Raw genomic sequence first — 21696 nt, forward strand, 5'->3', positions numbered from 1 at the left:
CATATTTGGACAGATGGATATGTAATCTTTACTTCAACACTATTGACAGATAACGGTAACCTAATTAAACAAATGACACTGACATTTTTGCAAATGTATTTCTAAAGTAAACGGAAAATCACATTTACATAAGTATTCAGACCCTTTACTCAGTACTTTGTTGAAGCACCTTTGGCAGAGATTACAGCCTCAAGTCTTCTTGGGTATGACACTACAAGCTTGGCACACCTGTATTTGGGGAGTTTCTCCCATTCTTCTCTGCAGATCCACTCAAGCTCTGTCAGGTTGGATGAGGAGGGTTGCTGCACAGCTATTTTCAGGTCTCTCCAGAGATATTCGATCGGGTTCAAGTCCGGGCTCTGGCTGGGCCACTCCAGGACATTCTGAGTCTTGTCCCGAAGACACTACTGCGTTGTCTTGGCTGTGTGCTTAGGGTTGTTGTCCTGTTGGAAGGTGAACCTTCGCCCCATTCTGAGGTCCTGAGCGCTCTGGAGCAGGTTTTCATCAAGGATCTCTCTGTACTTTGCTCCATTCATCTTTCCTTCGATCCTGACTAGTCTCCCAGTCCCTGCCGCTGAAAAACATCCCCACAGCATGATGCTGCCACCACCATGCTTCACTTTAGGGATGGTGCCAGATTTCCTCCAGCCTGATTGGTGGAGTGCCACTGTGTTCTTGTGGACTTTTGTGGACTCTTGTGGCCTTTCCAAGGTTTTCCAAGGCCCTTCTCCCCCGATTGCTCAGTTTGGCTGGGCGGCCAGCTCTAGGAAGGGTCTTAGTGGTTCCAAACTTCTTCCATTTAAGAATGATGGCCACTGTGTTCTTGGGGACCTTCAATGCCTCAGACATTTTTTGGTACCCTTCCCCAGATCTGTGCCTCAACACAATCCTGTCTCGTAGCTCTGCGGACAATTCCTTCGACCTCATGGCTTGGTTTTTGCTCTGACGTGCACTGTCAACTGTGGGACCTTATATAGACAGATGTGTGCCTTTCCAAATCATGTCCAATCAATTAAATATACCACAAGTGGACTACAATCAAGTTGTAGAAACATCTCAAAGATGATCAATGGATCAGGATGCACCTGAGCTCCATTTCGAGTCTCATTGCAAAGGGTCTGAATACTTATGTAAATAAGGTATTTCTGTTTTTTATTTTAAATACATTTGCAAACATTTCTTAAAAACCTGTTTTCACTTTGTCATTATGGGGTATTGTGTGTAGATTGATGAGAATATATATATATATATTTTTTTTAAATCCATTTTAGAATTAGGCTGTAACGTAACAAAATGGAAAAAGTCAAGGGGTCTGACTTTTTCCGAATGCACTGTATATATAGGGTGGGGGTGGGGTGGGGGGGGGGGGGGGGGTACTGGGAGAGACGTGAAGCTGGGGAGAGGGAAATGAATCAAGTTTTTGGTGATAATCAGCAATATTTTGCGTTATGGTTTGCATATTATCACAAACAAGGTACTAGAGTATTGAATTGATGCATAGCCGTGGGAAGTAGGGGTGCTCAGAATAAATCAAATAGCGCGGGCAGTTTTTCATGTTCTAGTTTCGAAAAAGTATGGAAGTTTAGGTATATACCTTGCAACACTAGATCAAACACATGACGAAACACTGCTAATGCAGGGCCGCCCATCCTCTCCCTTTCACTTCACCCAACCTCTCAACCTCTCTTCTTTCTGATATAATGTGCCCTTCATCCAAAACTCCAGAGCATGTGTACAAACAATGTGGCCCTCAACTCACCAAGTAGAATAAAAAAGTAGCAACTGAAAGTTAAATTATAGTATAGTATACTTTTCTTTATCACTGTGTGTACAGAAATAAAAAGAAACATGTGCCTGGTCAAATCACGGGGTCAGGAAAAACGGGATACTCAATATCAAGGGTGACTGACTTTAGCATGAAGTTGGATATAATCTAAAGTTGGACATGATGGTCAATTCTTGACCTGAATCAGTTTCACAGCTTCTGATTCTCTGGCCTCACGGAACTCTTGGCAAACTGATCCGAGTGGTTTTTTATTTGACCCATTGTGGCTTTTTGTCAATATAGAATGTTAACAACCAAACACAGGTCAGAGTAACAGCACTTCAGCTCTCTGAAATATATAGATGTATTTATTATGGTTGATACCAATCGGTTAAATGGTTCAAGATAGACACGCAGGTGGTTAACACTAGAACTGCTAAAAGCAGTCATTTTGACTGCTCATGAATAAAAACATTTTATTACTCTGCAATTTTTTAAGTCATGCCCCCCTCTGTCCTTGACTTCTCCTACATAAGTCTATATGACACACTGTTGTTGTTAGAATGTTAATATCACAAACAGAACTTGAGTTATAACCAGTTTTAGGAGGGCGTGTCATTTTTGGAATAGTTTTCCCCCTTTGCCCCTCCTTCTACTGACAGTAGGGCCTGCTCTGCTCCTTCTCCCGACAGTTGAAAGTGCAATGCCCAGCTGATAATCACCTCGATAATTGCCTCGAAACTGAACTTAAAACTATACTAAAACTAATTTCACACATATAACAACAGATTAAATAAATTAGGAAAAGTACGATGGGGAGAATGGGTGAGGTGACGAGAAAGGGGGAGCGAATGATGCATTATTATGTCATCACCAATTGTGAATGAAGAACAGGGCGGGTCATTCTATTGAAATCGATCCATTCTAATTATAATCTCAAAATGGTATGTACCCTAAATCAGTCCAACAAATCCAAGCAGTCTTATCAGTCTACTCTGGCCTACTTGGAGTACACAGTGAGAGCGTGCTGAACGGCTTTCCATATCTGGGAGAAGATCAACATCGGGCAGCAGGTGAGCGAGTGTCGGAGGATGTGGTGACGAGGCTTCTGGAACCTTCCGTTGGCAAGGGGAGAAACATCACCATGACAATTTCTTCACTTTACTGCCATTGGAGAACAAGTTGCTTGAACAAAGTGAGACGGGAGCTCCCTCCCTCTGCGCAAAATAAGGCACCTGCACAGCTGTTTTACTCCACAACTGTGTTGAAGAATGACAACACAACACTCACATTTTACCGATACAAAGCAAGAAAGAACGTTTCTGTCATGAGCACCATGCATTCGACAGTTGCCATCGACAGTGACACAAAGAGAAAACCGGAGATTATTATGCACTGCAACTAAACAAAGGTAGGCCTATGTCAAAATGTGCCAAGCAAGTGAAACTGACAAATATTTGCGTCAACTGTTAGGACAAGGGATAACAGCTAAATGAAATCAACTTATACTCATTATAATGCCATCAATGCTTCGTGCTGATTTTCACTAATTATCAAGCACACTTGGTGCTTATAATGATGTTTAGGCTACTGATGTTTTCATCATTTGGCCGCGTGTCTTGCTGACCATAGGTCTTGGTGGTTGAGATATTTGTATTTATTTTGTCGATATAAAAATAAGCTCTTACTAAGTTCCAACACATATGCTTGCTGTTTCATAGTTGTAACAAAGGCACTCCATTAATAAAATTGATTGAACACTTGAATTTGTGTTTTTTTTGTGAGTTTTTGTTTTTACATATAGCCAGTAACATAAACTAATGAAAATCATATTCTGTCATTTGAAATAAAGATACAAATGTATTCTAATGTTACCCAAGACCTTCATCAACAAAAACAAATGATTATTTTTGCGATACCATATATGAAATGTATTAATTACACTGTTAGAATGTTGCAGTCAGAATAACTGCTCGTTAGCTTGAAGGGGGGTCCTGGAGGCCCAGCGATTCTAGTGTTAAAAATACTATCTGAAACTTTTTGCTTTCGCTGAGAATCCTTTCTGTCAAAGGGGTCATTACTATTGCATCGATTTATGAGGATGCTGGCTCACAACAGCCTCTGGTTTGAGGGGAGCGGAGGTGGAAGGACGCCCAGCGACAGCCCTTGACGTGACCCCATCATCACAGAGTCAAGAAGAGCTAAGAGGGAGGCCTGCCGACCTCTCCAACTGTTTGATTATGCTGCTTTAAGTCTGTGTCAATGAGAGCCTTGGCCAAGGCCTGTCACAACCACGACAGCCAGGGATGATGAGAAGGGTCAAATGTGAGGTTTGTGGCTACCAATCTAGACTACTGCCGGTAGGGGACTAAACCGTATATGGGTGAAAACTGAAGAGACGAATGAATTTCAAGGCGAGAGCCACAGGTAATGAGGTGTTGGTAGGGAGTAGGTGGTAGGTGGTAGGTGGTAGGTGGTAGGTGGTGGATAGCAGGGACAAAGGGTAAGCTGTGATAAGTGAGCCCTCAGCCAGGGGGTAAGGGTAGGCTGTGATAAGTGAGCCCTCAGCCAGGGGGTAAGGGTAGGCAGTGATAAGTGAGCCCTGAGCCAGGGGGTAAGGGTAGGGATTGATAAGTGAGCCCTCAGCCAGGGGTTACGGGTAGGAAGTGATAAGTAAGCCCTCTGCCAGGGGGTAAAGGTAGGCAGTGATAAGTGAGCCCTCAGTCAGGGGGTAAGGGTAGGAGGTGATAAGTGAGCCCTGAGCCAGGGGGTACGGGTAGGAAGTGATAAGTGAGCCCTCAGCCAGGGGGTAAGGGTAGGAGGTGATAAGTGAGCCCTGAGCCAGGGGGTACGGGTAGGAAGTGATAAGTGAGCCCTCAGCCAGGGGGTAAGGGTAGGAAGTGATAAGTGAGCCCTGAGCCAGGGGGTAAGGGTAGGAAGTGATAAGTGAGCCCTGAGCCAGGGGGTAAGGGTAGGAAGTGATAAGTGAGCCCTCAGCCAGGGGGTACGGGTAAGCAGTGAGCCCTCAGCTTGGAATCTCCAGAGAACAGCTTGATATGACAGGAGGAGTAAAACACCTAACCAGGATGCTTCAACAGGGGGACACGGCTTTACCAAGTGGTGGGAGTACCTGGGGACAGCTGCAGCTGGGTGGTGGGGTGGGGGTGGTGCTGTGGCGGGGGTACATAAATAATATCTAGTGTGAACGATTTCTGAGCAGGTTAAATTCCACAACATAAAGCAAAGATAATATCACTCTTATCCGGGTACTGTACAGCCAATTATCTACATTACAGTAGCATGAATGTGAGAATAATATGTCACTGGCACAGCGTAAACAAGCTCTATTGGCCAGGGAGGTTTCCAGCTCGCAGGATGAATCCCAACTACAGTAGCGTCAGAATTCCCGTCCTGTCCTATATTTACCCCACATTCTGTGAGATTACACCCGCCATAGGGCGGCGCACAATTGGCCCAGCGTCGTCCGGGTTTGGCCGGTGTAGGCCGTCATTGTAAATAACAATTTGTTCTTAACTGACTTTCCTAGTTAAATAAAGGTAAAATAAATAAATAAAATGACGGCACAGTAGCTTCAGCAGAGATCTCTGCTCTAACCAGGTGCCTAATCACAACTCTCAGGTGCGTTGATGTGTACGCCACAGCGCTACCCCTAGGGAACCAACCAGGCCGTATTATCCAACATCCCACAGGATCTACTTCTCCTTGACCTGGGAACTGGGACCTGGGGGCTTGGAGCTGAGACCTAGGGGCTGGGTCCTGGGAGCTGGGAACTGGGACCTGGGGACTGGGAGCTGGGAGCTGGGAACTGGGAACTGGGAGCTGGGACCTGGGGGCTGGGAGCTGAGACCTAGGGGCTGGGAGCTGGGAGCAGGGAGCTTCGCACCTCCAACCCATTCATCCACCGAGATACACACACACCCCTCATAGAACTCTTCTTTACACTCCCACCCTCCTATAACTCTTTACACCCCCCAAACCTCCTAGAACCCTACTTTACACCCACCCTCCTAGAACTCTTCTTTACATCGCCCACCCTCCTAGAACTCTTCTTTACATCGCCCACCCTCCTAGAACTCTTCTTTACATCGCCCACCCTCCTAGAACTCTTCTTTACATCGCCCACCCTCCTAGAACTCTTCTTTACATCGCCCACCCTCCTAGAATTCTTCTTTACACCCCCACCCTCCTAGAATTCTTCTTTACAACCCCACCCTACTAGAACTCTTCTTTACACCCCCCCCAACCCTCCTAGAACTCTTCTTTACACCCCCCCCCCACCCTCCTATAACCCTTTACATCCCCCCACCCTCCTAGAACCCTTCTTTATACCCTAGGGGCTGGGAGCAGGAGCAGGAGCTTCGCACCTCCAACCCATTCATCCACCGAGATACACACACACCCCTCATTTGGTTTCACTCTGAAATACTGCATTTGGCAAGATGGCTGTGATTCTGCAACCTACCTTGGGAAAATGTATCCTTTGCTAAATAATAAAAAATACAGACTGTTGTTGTAGAACCAAACCATCTATACCCACCAAGCTGAGACCTGTGTACAGAGTCTAGCTTCCACTGTTCCATGTTGTATTTTTCTGTCATGTAATCCTCACTACACAACGCTTCATTTCCTCAATGCTGTCGTAAATACATTTAGTATATTGGCACTGTCCTTCTGTACATTTAGTATATGGCCACTGGCCTTCTGTTGAAGTCAGCAAGCCTCCTCTGCTATCCTTAAAGTTACTGTAAAAAACACCTCACTCCTCCCCCACCCCTCCTAGAACTCTTCTTTACACCCCCCCCCCCCCCACCCTCATAGAATTCTACTTTACACCCCCCCCCGCCCCTCCACCCTCCTAGAATTCTACTTTACACCCCCCGCATCCTCCTAGAACTCTTCTTTACACCCCCCCACCCTCATATATTATACTTTACACCCCCCCCTCCACCCTCCTAGAATTATACTTTACATCCCCGCATCCTCCTAGAACTCTTCTTTACACACCCTCCACACCATCCTAGAACACTTCTTTACACCACCACCGTCCTAGAACCCTTCTTTACACCACCTACCCTCATATAACTCTTCTTTACACTCCCACCCCTCCTATAACTCTTTACACCCCCCAAACCTCCTAGAACCCTACTTTACACCCCACCACAATCATGGAATGCTTTTTTACACCCCCCCCCCCCCCCCCCCACCCTCCTATAACTCTTATTTACACCCCCACCATCATATTATTATTCTTTACAACCCCACCCTACTAGAACTCTTCTTTACACACACCCCCACCCTCATATAATTATTCTTTACACCCCCACCCTCCTAGAATTCTTCTTTACACCCCCACACCCCTACTAGAACTCTTCCTTACACCCCCCCCCCAACCCTCCTAGAACTCTTCTTTATACCCCCCACCCTCCTATAACCCTTTACATCCCCCCACCCTCCTAGAACCCTTTACATCCCCCCACCCTCCTAGAACCCTTTACATCCCCCCCCCCCCCCCCCCCCACACACACACACCACACCTTAATGATGTTACTGTCCTATTGTATATAGTGTAGTCCTATTGTATATAGTGTAGTCCTATTGTATATAGTGTAGTCCTATTGTATATAGTGTAGTCCTATTGTATATAGTGTAGTCCTATTGTATGTAGTGTAGTCCTATTGTATATAGTGTAGTCATATTGTATATAGTGTAGTCCTATTGTATATAGTGTAGTCCTATTGTATGTAGTGTAGTCCTATTGTATATAGTGTAGTCCTATTGTATATAGTGTAGTCCTATTGTATATAGTGTAGTCCTATTGTATGTAGTGTAGTCCTATTGTATATAGTGTAGTCCTATTGTATATAGTGTAGTCATATTGTATGTAGTGTAGTCCTATTGTATATAGTGTAGTCCTATTGTATGTAGTGTAGTCCTATTGTATATAGTGTAGTCCTATTGTATGTAGTGTAGTCCTATTGTATATAGTGTAGTCCTATTGTATATAGTGTAGTCCTATTGTATATAGTGTAGTCCTATTGTATATAGTGTAGTCCTATTGTATATAGTGTAGTCCTATTGTATATAGTGTAGTCCTATTGTATGTAGTGTAGTCCTATTGTATATAGTGTAGTCCTATTGTATATAGTGTAGTCCTATTGTATGTAGTGTAGTCCTATAAGCTGCAACACTACAGTGTGTTGCTCCACTTGTATCGGACACAGCGGGGGTCTGAAAGATGATGAGGTGGAGGGCAAGGTTCCAGCTTTCCTGAGAAAACATTGCCATGTTCCGTTTCAGGGTCACATGAAATCAAAGGAATTAGTGGGCCAAAAACAACAATATCTAGACGATTAGAGTAGACTTCTTCTAAAGAGGATTTAGAGCTTAACTTTTTAAGATTTACAAGACTTATGCTTAGGACAGGCAGTAATTGAATAAGGCATTTGCATAAGGATTACCGCATTAGTTATAATTCGTTTTATTTAATATGAAGAAAAAAAATCCTGTCAAAAGTAAAACTGTCCAAATATGCAACCTTGCATCCTTTGATTTGCTGAAGAAAAGATGATGTGAATTCTGTCATTATCCCCAACAAAGACATCTGGACATTTATTTTAATAATAATCAAGGACGTTCTCTGGAGATATTCTTAACATCCTTCCATCAATTCCATGGAATCAAGGATGCCAAGTACATGGGATAAAGGAAGTAAATACAGTAGTCTATTTCATTAAAGCTGAATATGTTTTTCAGCCTAAGGGCAACCCGGCCACTTGGTTTTCTATAAAGTTAATGGATGGGGCTGGAGAAATGGAACCACCCTCAAATTCATAGATGGCGCTATGGAAGGACTGACAATCCGTTAGATGAGATCAACATGAATATCGCACAGCAGTAGCCATTTCAGATTGCACCTAAAAAGGAATCAAATACATAAACAATAATTTCCTTATGCTTATAGTGTAGAGGAAAGATGGTGTTAGAAACATATCAGAAGGGGAGGAAGAGAGAAGCGAGGGTTAAATATTTCAGCACAGGTGAAATGGTGGGGGCGCTCAGAAGACAGAGATAGCTGAAGGCATTCTACCCATTGTGTGTTTGAGGTGAAGAGGGGAGAAAGTGAGACGGCCTGGAAGGATGGGAAAAAAGAAACAACAAATGAAAGTAAAGGGCCAGAGGGCTCTAAAGCAGGCAGGGTAATGCTTACCACAGACACAGCCTCTCCCACGGAGGCTCAGCTCCATCCCTCTCTGTCTGGAGAGAGTAATGTGGCGCTTGGTGAAGCCAGGCATTTCTCTCCTGGCCTGACAGATTTCATCCCCTTCTTGTTCAACTGTTTTGTCACTGTTATGTCGAGTATGACTTTTATTTACTGTAAAATTAAAAATAAAATGAATTTTTTGTTTCCCTCTTGCTAGTCAGAGCTGCCTGTCCAACAGCAATGACGTCCTGACTACAAGTGATATATTCAACCAATTAAAAATGTATTGGTCCTTTGGGTGGTGGACCATTCTTGATACACACAGAAAACTGTTGAGTGTGAAAAACCCAGCAGCGTTCCAGTTCTTGCACATGCCAATCCAACTGTATTTTGACGCAGTATTTAATACTGTATAATAACAATGACTGCTTGCGTCTGTGAGCCTGTTTGTTCCATGCTATGTGTAAGAAACCAGGGATAAAGACTAATGCTGAGGTAAACTGTAACTACTAGATTAATGTATATAGTGTAGTCCTACTGTATATAGTGTAGTCCTATTGTATATAGTGTAGTCCTATTGTATATAGTGTAGTCCTACTGTATGTAGTGTAGTCCTATTGTATATAGTGTAGTCCTATTGTATATAGTGTAGTCCTATTGTATATAGTGTAGTCCTATTGTATGTAGTGTAGTCCTATAAGCTGCAACACTCCAGTGTGTTGCTCCACTTGTATCGGACACAGCGGGGGTCTGAAAGATGATGAGGTGGAGGGCAAGGTTTCACATTTCCTGAGAAAACAGAGCCATGTTCCGTTTCAGGGTCACATGAAATCAAAGGAGTTAGTGCGGCAAAAACAACAATTACTGTAAAATAAAAATAAAATAAAACAGCAATGACGTCCTGACTACAAGTGATATATTCAACCAATTAAAGACGTATTGGTCCTTTGGGTGGTGGACCATTCTTGATACACACGGAAAACAGTTGACCGTGAAAAACCCAGCAGCGTTCCAGTATTTAATACTGTATAATAACAATGACTGCTTGCGTCTGTGAGCCTGGTTGTTCCGTGCTATGTATAAGAGACCAGGGTTAAAGACTAATGCTGAGGTAAACTGCAACCACTAGATTAATGCTGAGGTAAACTGCAACTACTAGATTAATGCTGAGGTAAACTGCAACCACTAGATTAATGCTGAGGTAAACTGTAACTACTAGATTAATGCTGAGGTAAACTGCAACCACTAGATTAATGCTGAGGTAAACTGCAACTACTAGATTAATGCTGAGGTAAACTGCAACTACTAGATTAATGCTGAGGTAAACTGTAACCACTAGATTAATGCTGAAGTAAACTGCAACTACTAGATTAATGCTGAGGTAAACTGCAACTACTAGATTAATGCTGAGGTAAACTGTAACTACTAGATTAATGCTGAGGTAAACTGTATGTAACACTCTGGCTCTATGGACGTTTATATTGAGCCAGGGTTGTTCATTTTCTTGTGTTGGGTGTATTTCATTTGGTGGTGTTGGGAATGGGTGAGTCTCATTTGGTTTGTGTCATGTGGTGATTGGTCGATGACTCCCAATCAGAGGTAACGAGTGTCAGCTGTCGGCTCGTTATCTCTGATTGGGAGCCATATATATTCGGTGTGTTTTTTCCTTTGTGTTGTGGGTTATTGTTTCTTTGTAGCTGTTAGTCGTATTTTCAGTTTAGAACTTCACGTATTGTTATTTGTTGTTTGCTTCGTGGTTGCTTTAATTAATAAAGTCATCATGTTCACTCGCAACGCTGCGCTTTGGTCCAATCCTTCAGACGATCGTGACAGAATAACCCACCAAAAGAGGACCAAGCAGCGTAACAAGCGGCAACAGGACCTACCTCCAACGGATTCATGGACATGGGAGGAGATACGGGCTGGAAAGGGTCCTTGGCCACAAATGGAGGAATATCACCGACCTCGTGAAGAGCTGGAGGCGGCTGCAGCCGAGAGGAGGTGGTACGAAGAGGAAGCGCGGAGTCGAGGCTGGAAGCCCGTGGTTACTCCCCAAAAATTTTTTGGGGGGGGGCACATGGCTTGGGCGCCTGGGCAGCAGGAGGCTGCCACAGGTAGAGCTGGAGAGAAGGCATTCGGATTACGGGAGCCATTGGCGAGTGGAAGGGGGGAAGTTGTTGTGGCACGGCATGAGAGACTGAAGTGTGTTCCCAGTCTGGTCCGGTCCGTTCTTGATCCCCAGTTAAGGCCAGTGGTGGGTGTTCCCGGTACGGGCCGGTCTGTTCCTACTCCACGCACCAGGTCCACGATGTGCGTCGCCAGCCGGCCAGAGTCTGCCGTCTGTCCTAGGGCGTCTGAACTGCCCGTCTGCCAAGCGCTGCATAAGCCGCCCGTCTGTACTGAGCCTGTAAAGCCGTCCGTCTGCCATGAGCCTGCAGAGCCGTCCGCCAGACAGAATCAGACACCTGCTATGGAATCAGCAGGAGCCGACGCAGCCCATACTAGACTGGAAGCTCAGGTTCGGAACCAGAAAGAGCAGATCCTGCAGATGGGAGCCGCCCTGCTGGAGGTGATGACTGCTATCCGAGGCTGGGGTCCGCCTCCACCGCCAGCCTCCCAGCCAGCACCATCAGCCAGCCATGAGCAGCCAGATCCGTCAGTCAGCCATGAGCAGCCAGACCCTTCAGCCAGCCATGAGCAGCCAGATCCGTCAGCCAGCCATGAGCTGTCCAGCCTGGATCCGCCAGAGCCGGCCAGCCAGGATCCGCCAGAGCCGGTCAGCCCGGATCCGCCAGAGCCGTCCAGCCTGGATCCGCCAGAGCCGTCCAGCCTGGATCCGCCAGAGCCGTCCAGCCTGGATCCGCCAGAGCCGTCCAGCCAGGATCAGCCAGAGCCGTCCAGCCAGGATCCGCCAGAGCCGTCCAGCCTGGATCCGCCAGAGCCGTCCAGCCTGGATCCGCCAGAGCCGTCCAGCCTGGATCCGCCAGAGCCGTCCAGCCAGGATCAGCCAGAGCCGTCCAGCCAGGATCCGCCAGAGCCGGTCAGCCCGGATCCGCCAGAGCCGTCCCGCCAGGATCCGCCAGAGCCGTCCAGCCAGGATCAGCCAGAGCCGGCCAGCCAGGATCCGCCAGAGCCGGTCAGCCCGGATCCGCCAGAGCCGTCCCGCCAGGATCCACCAGAGCCGTCCAGCCTGTATCCGCCAGAGCCGTCCAGCCTGTATCCGCCAGAGCCGTCCCGCCAGGATCCGCCAGAGCCGTCCCGCCAGGATCCGCCAGAGCCGTCCCGCCAGGATCCGCCAGAGCCGTCCCGCCAGGATCCGCCAGAGCCAGCCAGCCAGGATCCGCCATCTAGTCAGGTACTGCCCCTTAGCCCGGTGCTGCCCCTTAGTCCTGTACTGCCCTTCAGCCCGGTGCTGCCCCTTAGTCCTGTACTGCCCTTCAGCCCGGTGCTGCCCCTTAGTCCGGTGCTGCCCCTGAGTCCGGTGCCGCCCCTTAGCCCGGTGCTGACCCGTAGTCCGGTACTGCCTCTTAGCCCGGTGCTGCCCTTTAGTCCGGTGCTGCCCCGTAGTCCGGTACTGCCCCTTAGCCCGGTGCTGCCCCTTAGTCCTGTACTGCCCTTTAGTCCGGTACTGCCCCGTAGTCCGGTGCTGCCCCTTGTCCCGGTGCTGCCCCTTATCCCGGTGCTGCCCCTTAGTCCGGTGCTGCCCCTTAGTCCGGTACTGCCCCGTAGTCCGGTGCTGCCCCTTGTCCCGGTGCTGCCCCTTATCCCGGTGCTGCCCCTGAGTCCGGTGCCGCCCCTTAATCCTGTGGGGTTGAGTTGGGGGGTGGTCATGAGGAAGGGAGGACGGAAGCGGAGAGTGACTAAGGTGGGATGGGGACCACGACCAGAAGCAGAACCGCCACCGTGGACAGACGCCCACCCAGACCCTCCCCTAGACTGTATGCTGGTGCGCCCGGAGTTCGCACCTTTAGGGGGGGGTACTGTAACACTCTGGCTCTATGGACGTTTATATTGAGCCAGGGTTGTTCATTTTCTTGTGTTGGGTGTATTTCATTTGGTGGTGTTGGGAATGGGTGAGTCTCATTTGGTTTGTGTCATGTGGTGATTGGTCGATGACTCCCAATCAGAGGTAACGAGTGTCAGCTGTCGGCTCGTTATCTCTGATTGGGAGCCATATATATTCGGTGTGTTTTTTCCTTTGTGTTGTGGGTTATTGTTTCTTTGTAGCTGTTAGTCGTATTTTCAGTTTAGAACTTCACGTATTGTTATTTGTTGTTTGCTTCGTGGTTGCTTTAATTAATAAAGTCATCATGTTCACTCGCAACGCTGCGCTTTGGTCCAATCCTTCAGACGATCGTGACACTGTAACTACTAGATTAATGCTGACGTAAACTGTAAGACCTAGATTAATGCTGAGACAAACTGTTACTAGATTAATGTTGAGGTAAACTATAACTACTAGATTAATGTTGAGGTAAACTGTAACCACTAGATTAATGTTGAGGTAAACTGTAACCAGTAGATTAATGTTGAGGAAAACTGTAACTACTAGATTAATGTTGAGGTAAACTGTAACCAGTAGATTAATGTTGAGGAAAACTGTAACTACTAGATTAATGCTGAGGCAAATGCTTTTACAACAGTCTTGAAGGAGTTCCCACAAATGCTGAACACTTGTTGGCTGCTTTTCCTCCACTATGCGGTCCAACTCATCCCAAACCATCTCAATTGGGTTGAGGTCAGGTGATTGTGGAGGCCAGGTCATCTGATGCAACACTCCATCACTCTCCTTCTTGGTCAAATAGCCCTTACACAGCCTGGAGGTGTGTTGGGTCATTGTCCTGTTGAAAAACAAATGATAGTCCCACTAAGCGCAAACCAGATTGGATGGCGTATCACTGCAGAATGCTGTGGTAGCCATGCTGGTTAACTGTGCCTTGAATTCTAAATAAATCACTGACAGTGTCACCAGCAAAGCACCCCCACACCATCACACCTCCTCCTCCATGGTTCACGGTGGGAACCACACAAGCGGAGATCATCCGTTCACCTACTCTGCGTCTCACAAAGACACGGCGGTTGGAACCAAAAATCTCAAATTTGGACTCATCAGACCAAAGGACAGATTTCCACCAGTTTAATGTCCATTGCTCATGTTTCTTGGCCCAAGCAAGTCTCTTCTTATTATTGGTGTCCTTTAGTAGCAGTTTATTTGCAGCAATTCGACCATGAAGGCCTGATTCACGCAGTCTCCTCTGAACAGTTGATGTTGAGATGTGTCTGTTACTTGAACTCTGTGAAGCATTTATTTGGGCTGCAATTTCTGAGGCTGGTAACTCTAATGAACTTATCATCTGCAGCAGAGGTAACTCTGGGTCTTCCTTTCCTGTGGTGGTCCTCATGAGAGACAGTTTCATCATAGCGCTTGATGGTTTTTGCAACAGCACTTGAAGAAACTTTCAAAGTTCTTGAAATGTTCCGTATTGACTGACCTTCATGTCTGAAAGTAATGATGGACTGTCGTTTCTCTTTGATTATTTGAGCTGTTCTTGCCATAATATGGACTTGGTCTTTTACCAAATAGGGCTATCTTCTGTATACCGCTCCTACCTTGTCAAAACACAACTGATTGGCTCAAACGCAATAAGAAGGAAAGAAATTCCACAAATTAACTTTTAACAAGGCACACCTGTTAATTGAAATGCATTCCAGGTGACTACTTCATGAAGCTGGTTGAGAGAATGCCAAAAGTGTGCAAAGCTGTCATCAAGGCAAAGGGTGGCTACTTTGAAGAATCTCAAATATAAAATATATTTTGATTTGTTTAACACTTTTTTGGTTACTACATGCTCCCATGTGTATTATTTAATAGTTTTGATGTCTTCACTATTATTCTACAATGTATAAAATAGTCAAAAATATAGAAAAACCCTGGAATGAGTAGGTGTGTACAAACTTTTGACTGGTACTGTATGTCTGGATCCTTGTTATTGACAATTCATTTAAATGGTGTCAGCTAAGCTCCATTATTCAGCTAATTGGCATTGATAATTCTAGGGGAAACTGGAATCTTTTGTCTGTCTGTCTTTAGTTAGTGAATAAAACCAAATGATTCATTATTTAAAAACAAAAACAAATATCTAGTTCCCATTGAAGAAGTCTTCTTGGGGATTTCTATTGATTCTATTCATATTTCTATTCTTTTTTTCAACGTTCTATTCGTTTTTTACTGCCTAACTGGAGCTGAGGGGGAATCAGACAACCCAGGTGAAACCTTTGTATTCACAGTTAATTCTGTCAGTCGATGAGAGAATAAAACCCGACAAACAATGAACCATGCTTAACATTTTCCATTCAAGAATATGTATAATAATCATTATCATGTACCAGGCAAATAATGCCTGCCGCGCGAGCCTTGATTGGCGTGCCTACTGTACTGCGGTGCTGCAGTCAACTGGGACCTTGTCCTTGTTCACTAAACACACAGGAAATGACTCCCATTTTCAACATGAGGGCTTTGAAAAGACAATGTAGCTGAGAAATGTTCTCTGCCATGCACCCTCTGAATAATGGAGAAATATGTCCAGCTAACCCATGTACTGTATATTAATATAATATATGCCATTTAGCGGACGGTTTTATCCAAAGCAGCGCACACAGTAGTGCGTGCATACATCGTAACGGTGGCCCCAGCGGGAATCGAACCCATGATCCTGACATCGCAAGCTTGGTCCCTTTCAGCCAATCTTTGTGAACTCGGTTCACTGAATTTTTTCGTGCAGTGTGAGCACTCCAAAGGAACTCAGACCCCTGAAAAGAGCCCCCGAAGCGAACCTAACTGAGACCATCTCGAGAGGTCCGGATTCGCTTGAATTCCGAGGTCTGGTTTCCATTTTTAGGGCAATGTGAACACAAAGCTCTCCAGGATCGCTTGTCATTATTCACCACACACTGGGCAACAGCAACACCATTTCCCATAACCCCTCACATTGGTGCCACAAAAGAGAGAAGATGATGAAAAAATGTGTACTTTTCTTGGATATTGATTAGTGATTGTCAAGGATGCACAGAAATTCCAAAATATGTGTGGAGTTTTGTACTGACACGATTATTTGTTTGCTATATGCGATCTATAGGTTAAGAGAACTTCATAAACTGTTTATTCGATTGTGGGGTTTGAATCAAAGCAACACTGTTTGGGGAGAATCACAACATAGGTTATAAAATCAATGCTAGCTCTTAAAGGGGCAGTAGCCTCCATTGGGTGAGCAATTTTCAATTACCAATAATATTTACATGTTAATGTTATCTTCTGATAATAATAATCCCTGAGCGGTTTCCTTCCTCTCCGGCAACTGAGTTAGGAAGGACGCCTGAATCTTTGTAGTGAATGGGTGTATTGATACACCATCCAAAGTGTAATTAATAACTTCATCATGCTCAAATGGATATTCAATGTCTGCTTTTTTTTTTTACCCATCTACCAATAGGTGCCTTTCTTTGCGAGGCCCTGGAAAACCTCCCTGGTTTTTGTGGTTGAATCTGTGTTTGAAATTCACTGCTCGGCTGAGGGACCTTACAGAAAATTGTATGTATGGGGTACAGAGATGAGGTAGTCATTCAAAAATCATGTTAAACATTATTATTGCACACAGTCCATGCAACTTATCATGTGACTTATTAAGCACATTTTTACTCCTGAACTTATTTAGGCTTGCCATAATAAATGGGTTGAATACTGATTGATTCAAGACATTTCAGCTTTTCTATTTTTATTAATTTGTAAAAATATTTGAAAAAGATAATTCCACTTTGACATTATGCGGTATTGTGTGTAGGCCAGCGACACAAAATCTAAATGTAATACATTTTAAATTCAGGCCGTAACACAACAAAATGTGGAAAAAGTCAAGGGGTGTGAATTCTTTCTGAAGGCACTGTATATGTGAAAACACCCTAGGCCACACAGGACCAGCATACTATCTATATGGTATAAACAGCAAAGTCCTCAGGCGTACAGTAAGAGAACTGGTAAAACACATGAATTACATGCTTTCCTCTCTGCCTCTTTAGCTATATTCTTTACTCGTTTCTCTCTCATTTATCTATACCCTTCTCTACTCAACAGTTTGACTCGCTTGTCAAAAAAAAAACAGGGGACATTTGTAAAAGAGACGTAGGCCTCAATATGTTTTCCCTGTTAAAATAAAGGTTAAAGTCTTGTCAAATAAAAAGTAGGATGTCTGTATCTGCACACAGCATGCTCAATGGTTTATGAGCATATGAAGCACTGTGGCCCTTCTAGTTTATTTAACCTTTAATTAACCAGGAAAAGACCCTTGAGGTTAGAAACCTCTTTTATCGGTTCTAGGTAGGGCTAAAGTGCAGGAGTGCCACAGTTAGTGAGTGGTAGTGGTGCATGTGCTCCCATTTGTCGTGTGTGTTTTGGGACTGGCCCGGTGGAAAACCAACAGAGATTTCTGGAGGACGATTCGCTCCAGTGACCTGTGAGGAAAGCAGAACATAAAAGACATAGTATGACCCATTAGTGGAGTCATGCAGCCAGGCCAATGGGCCAACTTAACATGGCAACTAATTGAGCATATTCTGGAACTATCAGCAGGCTTTGAAGTTGATCAGTCAATTAGAAATACATGGCATTGTGAACATACAGGCTAGCAGAGTCTCCCCCTTCACTGGGAGTTCCATCATGGAGCGTACTTGTGCTGCCATTTGCCTTTATAATAAGGGCAATTTTATAGAGCTGTAAATGTACTGTCGACTCTATCTACGCTCAGAAAACATGCATAACTGCTCTTTAATGGAGGCGAGGTTATTGGCATATGCCTAAGCGCCCCGTTGGCCTCCCGTCCACACACACACACACACACACAAACACAAACACCTGGCATCAGCCCGCTGGGGTTAGCCGGGGAGCTAGGAGGGGATTAAGCCAAAAACCTTTACAACACACACACACTCCTCATTATCAGTTTGTTCTTGGGATAAGGGCCTCGATTGTCCACCTGGCCTACCCTACCCTACCTGCTGACTGTTTACAGGATTATACTCCATGTTTCTTCCACCTTAGATTCCAGAATACATTTTGTAATAATAAGGATGGAAACAAAATGTAGAAGAGACGGAATTCATATAATGAATTGCAATTATATACTGTAGCTTGTCTCGTGGAAAGCCTTTTGGCAGTACCTTATTCTAGAAAAGGATATTCTAAAGGATATTCTAATTCAATTCTAATAAATATAGGGAGGCAGCGATTGCACTAAAGTCCTGAAAACTGGATTTTCTTTAGCATAGATTACCTGCAACCACTCACAATCACTCACAATACTGTATGTCTATGTCACTTCCAGTACTGCAGTCAGACGTCCTAACACAGAGGAAATCTGAGGTGTTAAATCTCCTGCAAAAAACACGGCGCAGCAGATCTGTTAGAGCTCATAGATACATAACTCAATGGGCGGATAGATAAAAATCACTTCACACAAACGTGCTCATTGTTAAAAAGGAAGTGATCTTGACAGCTTCGAAAACGGGTTAGCAAAACACCCAGGAACATCCAATTCTAAAAGCCCCCATATTTGAATTCCACTACCATGGCAAAGGCAAAAATGGAACAGTGGATCAAATTCTCTCTTATATTACAGCTGAATAAAATAGCCTCTTGAACCACACATTCTCCCTGAGGAAGATATAACCTATTATTAGGTTCAGATCACAAATTTTGTGAAAATTAAATTATTTAAAAGATAAATAATAAATATTAGATTTTTTAGGGAAGTGTTGAATATTAATACAAAATTACAGTTCGAAAGGCTATAAAGACTCAGAACAACCACTAGGGGGGGAATATAATAAACCTAACCCTCCAGCATTTCGAGTTCGGCATATTGGATTTGACCAGGTGCAAAACATAAACAGAGGCATCCACTTTAAACAGGGAATCATGAATCTTAAGCGGGGGCAACAAAGTAGCCTGAAGTGGGACTGTCGTGCGGGAATGTTTGCCTCCTCTGCATTAGTGCATGGTGAGCGGGTGGATGTGGTGTGTGACGATGGTGCCAGGCAGCTCGGATAATACCAGGGACTTTGTGGCTTTCCAGCGACATAAATCACAGTGACTTTCTGAATAGCCTCATAAAGCGGCGCGCCATTGCGATGCAGTGCACGGGGCACGGGCTCTCCCTTCAGCATGCAGATCATTACAAGGCTCCTCAGCGATCAAGTAATGCGCGCGAAATGAAAATGCCTACCTAAAATCCCGCGTCACAGGAAAGGATGATGCGGTAGTGCTACCTCTGGGTTGACGTCAGGGTCCCTCTTTCTTTAACAGCAACAAAGAGATTAGAAAGGGATTACTTCTGGCATCGTCAAAGCGATGCTGAATATACTGGAGCTTTTCATTCGCCTGACCGTCCACTCGATTTGGTAGACAATGTAGGCCAAAATATTTAAATGAAACAATTTTGTTCCACAATAATTAGGCCTACACTACGCCTACCCATGTGTTTTTTAATGCTGTCTTTATTTCTCACTTGACAGTGCAATGCAAGGATATATAAAAACAAACAAGTGGCCTATAGTCTGCCATTTCCACCAGGGAGGGAAATGACAGGGGTAACCTTTCATGTAGTGATTCAAAATAGAAACGTCAAAGAAGGGAAACGAACTATCGATTGGGGGTGGGAATAAAAAACAAAGACTCAAAAACACAACCAAATGTTATTTATCGAGGATAAGGGAACAAAAAACGGGTTATTGGCATTCAGATGAAAAAGAAGAACGTTAAAACCGGGAAAATATTCAATATAAATAGGATGAATATTCCCAGTTTTTCACTGGAGTAGCCTAACCTTGCCCAAAGACCGTCCATAAACGAAGTCCCTGATCTTGCCCAACAGCTACAAATAGGCTACTGTAAATCAACTACGCTTACCTTGGTTAACGCGGGTAATGTTTCTGATGCATTACATATACTTATATGCATTTTGTCAGGTGTGCAACAAGCCAGAAATGCATAGCAAAAGAATGGCCTCGAAATAGGCTATCATAGAGGCTTGGGGGTTGGAATAATCAAATATAAAGAAGACCAATGTATTTAACAGGTTACGGGATTACAAACTAATATATAGAAAGTGTGGTTTTAGATTAGGTAAACCTGTAGCTTTTTATGTTAAGCACATAGCCTCTAGGCCTGTAGCACTATCGAGTTTATCTTGCTTGTAACATTTTAAAACCATCAGTGTGCTGCAAGATGCCATTGTTGACACCCTAAATTGGTGCGCATATCTCTCTCTCTCTCTGTATTTTTTTTCTCTCTCTCTCTCACACACACACACAAGAGTGGACTATCCCCCATTTGAGGTCACAATTTATGTCCATCCAAATAGTAACCTATATACCTGCGCACAAGACATGCATGAAACAGACATCTCTCAGCTGACCCTTCTCTTACATCCTATATTATACATCTAAGAACAATTTTCCTACACCCCATTTCGATATGCCACTCAACATTGCCACACTGTCCACAGTGGTAGGCACGGGCCTATATTATGAAGGCTATTCCAGCTGCATTTCATGTAAATGTGAAGACATTGTTTCAAGAAATAGAATATCAGCATATTCCCTCCTAATCCGCAGACATCACCCAATTTTCAAATCACCTGTTTTCAGGTAGCAGGCGAATTGAGGCAATAAACACCCATAGGCTAAACAGTACGTTCATATAATATTTTAGTCATTCACATTTCCCGCCTTTATGTTATTGAATATAAAAACATATGATGAAATACCCTAATTAAAACATACATTGTAATTATGTGCAAAGCTCAGCTGGCAACTTCATTAGTCATTATGCGCAATGGCGCATGCTGTTAAGTACATTATTATTATTTTTGTGTGTGTTTGGGGGGGGGGGGGGGGGGGGGGTTTATTGCTTATAATTATAATAATGTATCCCGTACCAACATCATGCTACGGGAACTGACATTGTCCACACCATTAGTGGTGTGATGTGGCACACATTATTTGCTTATACCCAAACCTATGCAGAGACAAATCTATGCACAGAGGCATGGCATCCTTATTAGCCTGCTGATGTTGAGAGGCGCAACTTACCGATGTGTATGATTGAATCAGAAAGCACGGGCTCCCACTCCTGACTCCAAAATATCGCAAGGAACAACACTGCTGAAACAACTTTCATGTCTCCCACAGTTTAAGGGTATTTTCCCAAGAAGCGCCGAAGCCAAGATGCGTGTGACCTGCTAGTTTTAAATCCCGAGGAACCAAGATTTAGTCCATATAGGGATGGATCTATCTCTTGATAGAGTTTGCTTCTTGACTTGAACGTAGCTGTTCTCAGTTAAAAGGTAAGAGATGTCCAGTTACCCTGTTAAAAATCCCGTTACATCAAATCATGCTGAAAGCTATGGGGTTCTCCACAGCCGCATCCAACGCTGACGCATCCGATCAATCCGAAACTGGGGATGAATGCAAGCCAAATGCAAATTTTGTTAAATATTAGGAAAGCACGGGTTTGCTTTTCTCAGACGCAGGTCCTGGGCTGATTTGGTGGAGACGGTAGATTATGCCTCAGACACGACGCATTTTGCTCAGCTTTAACGAATAAAACGAAACAGCAAAACTTCAATTTTCATGCGGATTCAAAGACTGTAACCATCAC

General features: G+C 44.5%; 1 protein-coding gene across 1 annotated transcript in view; it reads right to left on the bottom strand.

Annotated features, from left to right (window-relative positions):
- Positions 1-21216, bottom strand: part of LOC311141343 (glutamate receptor ionotropic, delta-2) — a gene marked incomplete at both ends in the record, with an annotated part of 590499 nt that extends 569283 nt beyond the window's left edge. Inside the window, one exon of the mRNA XM_084176639.1 lies at positions 21129-21216. Within this exon, the coding sequence (XP_084032765.1) occupies positions 21129-21216 (88 nt within the window). The remainder of the gene's footprint in view (positions 1-21128) is intronic.
- Between the last annotated feature and the right edge of the window lie 480 nt (positions 21217-21696).

Source organism: Coregonus lavaretus, assembly GCF_964263955.1.
Source record: "Coregonus lavaretus genome assembly, chromosome: 14".
NCBI lineage: Eukaryota > Metazoa > Chordata > Actinopteri > Salmoniformes > Salmonidae > Coregonus > Coregonus lavaretus.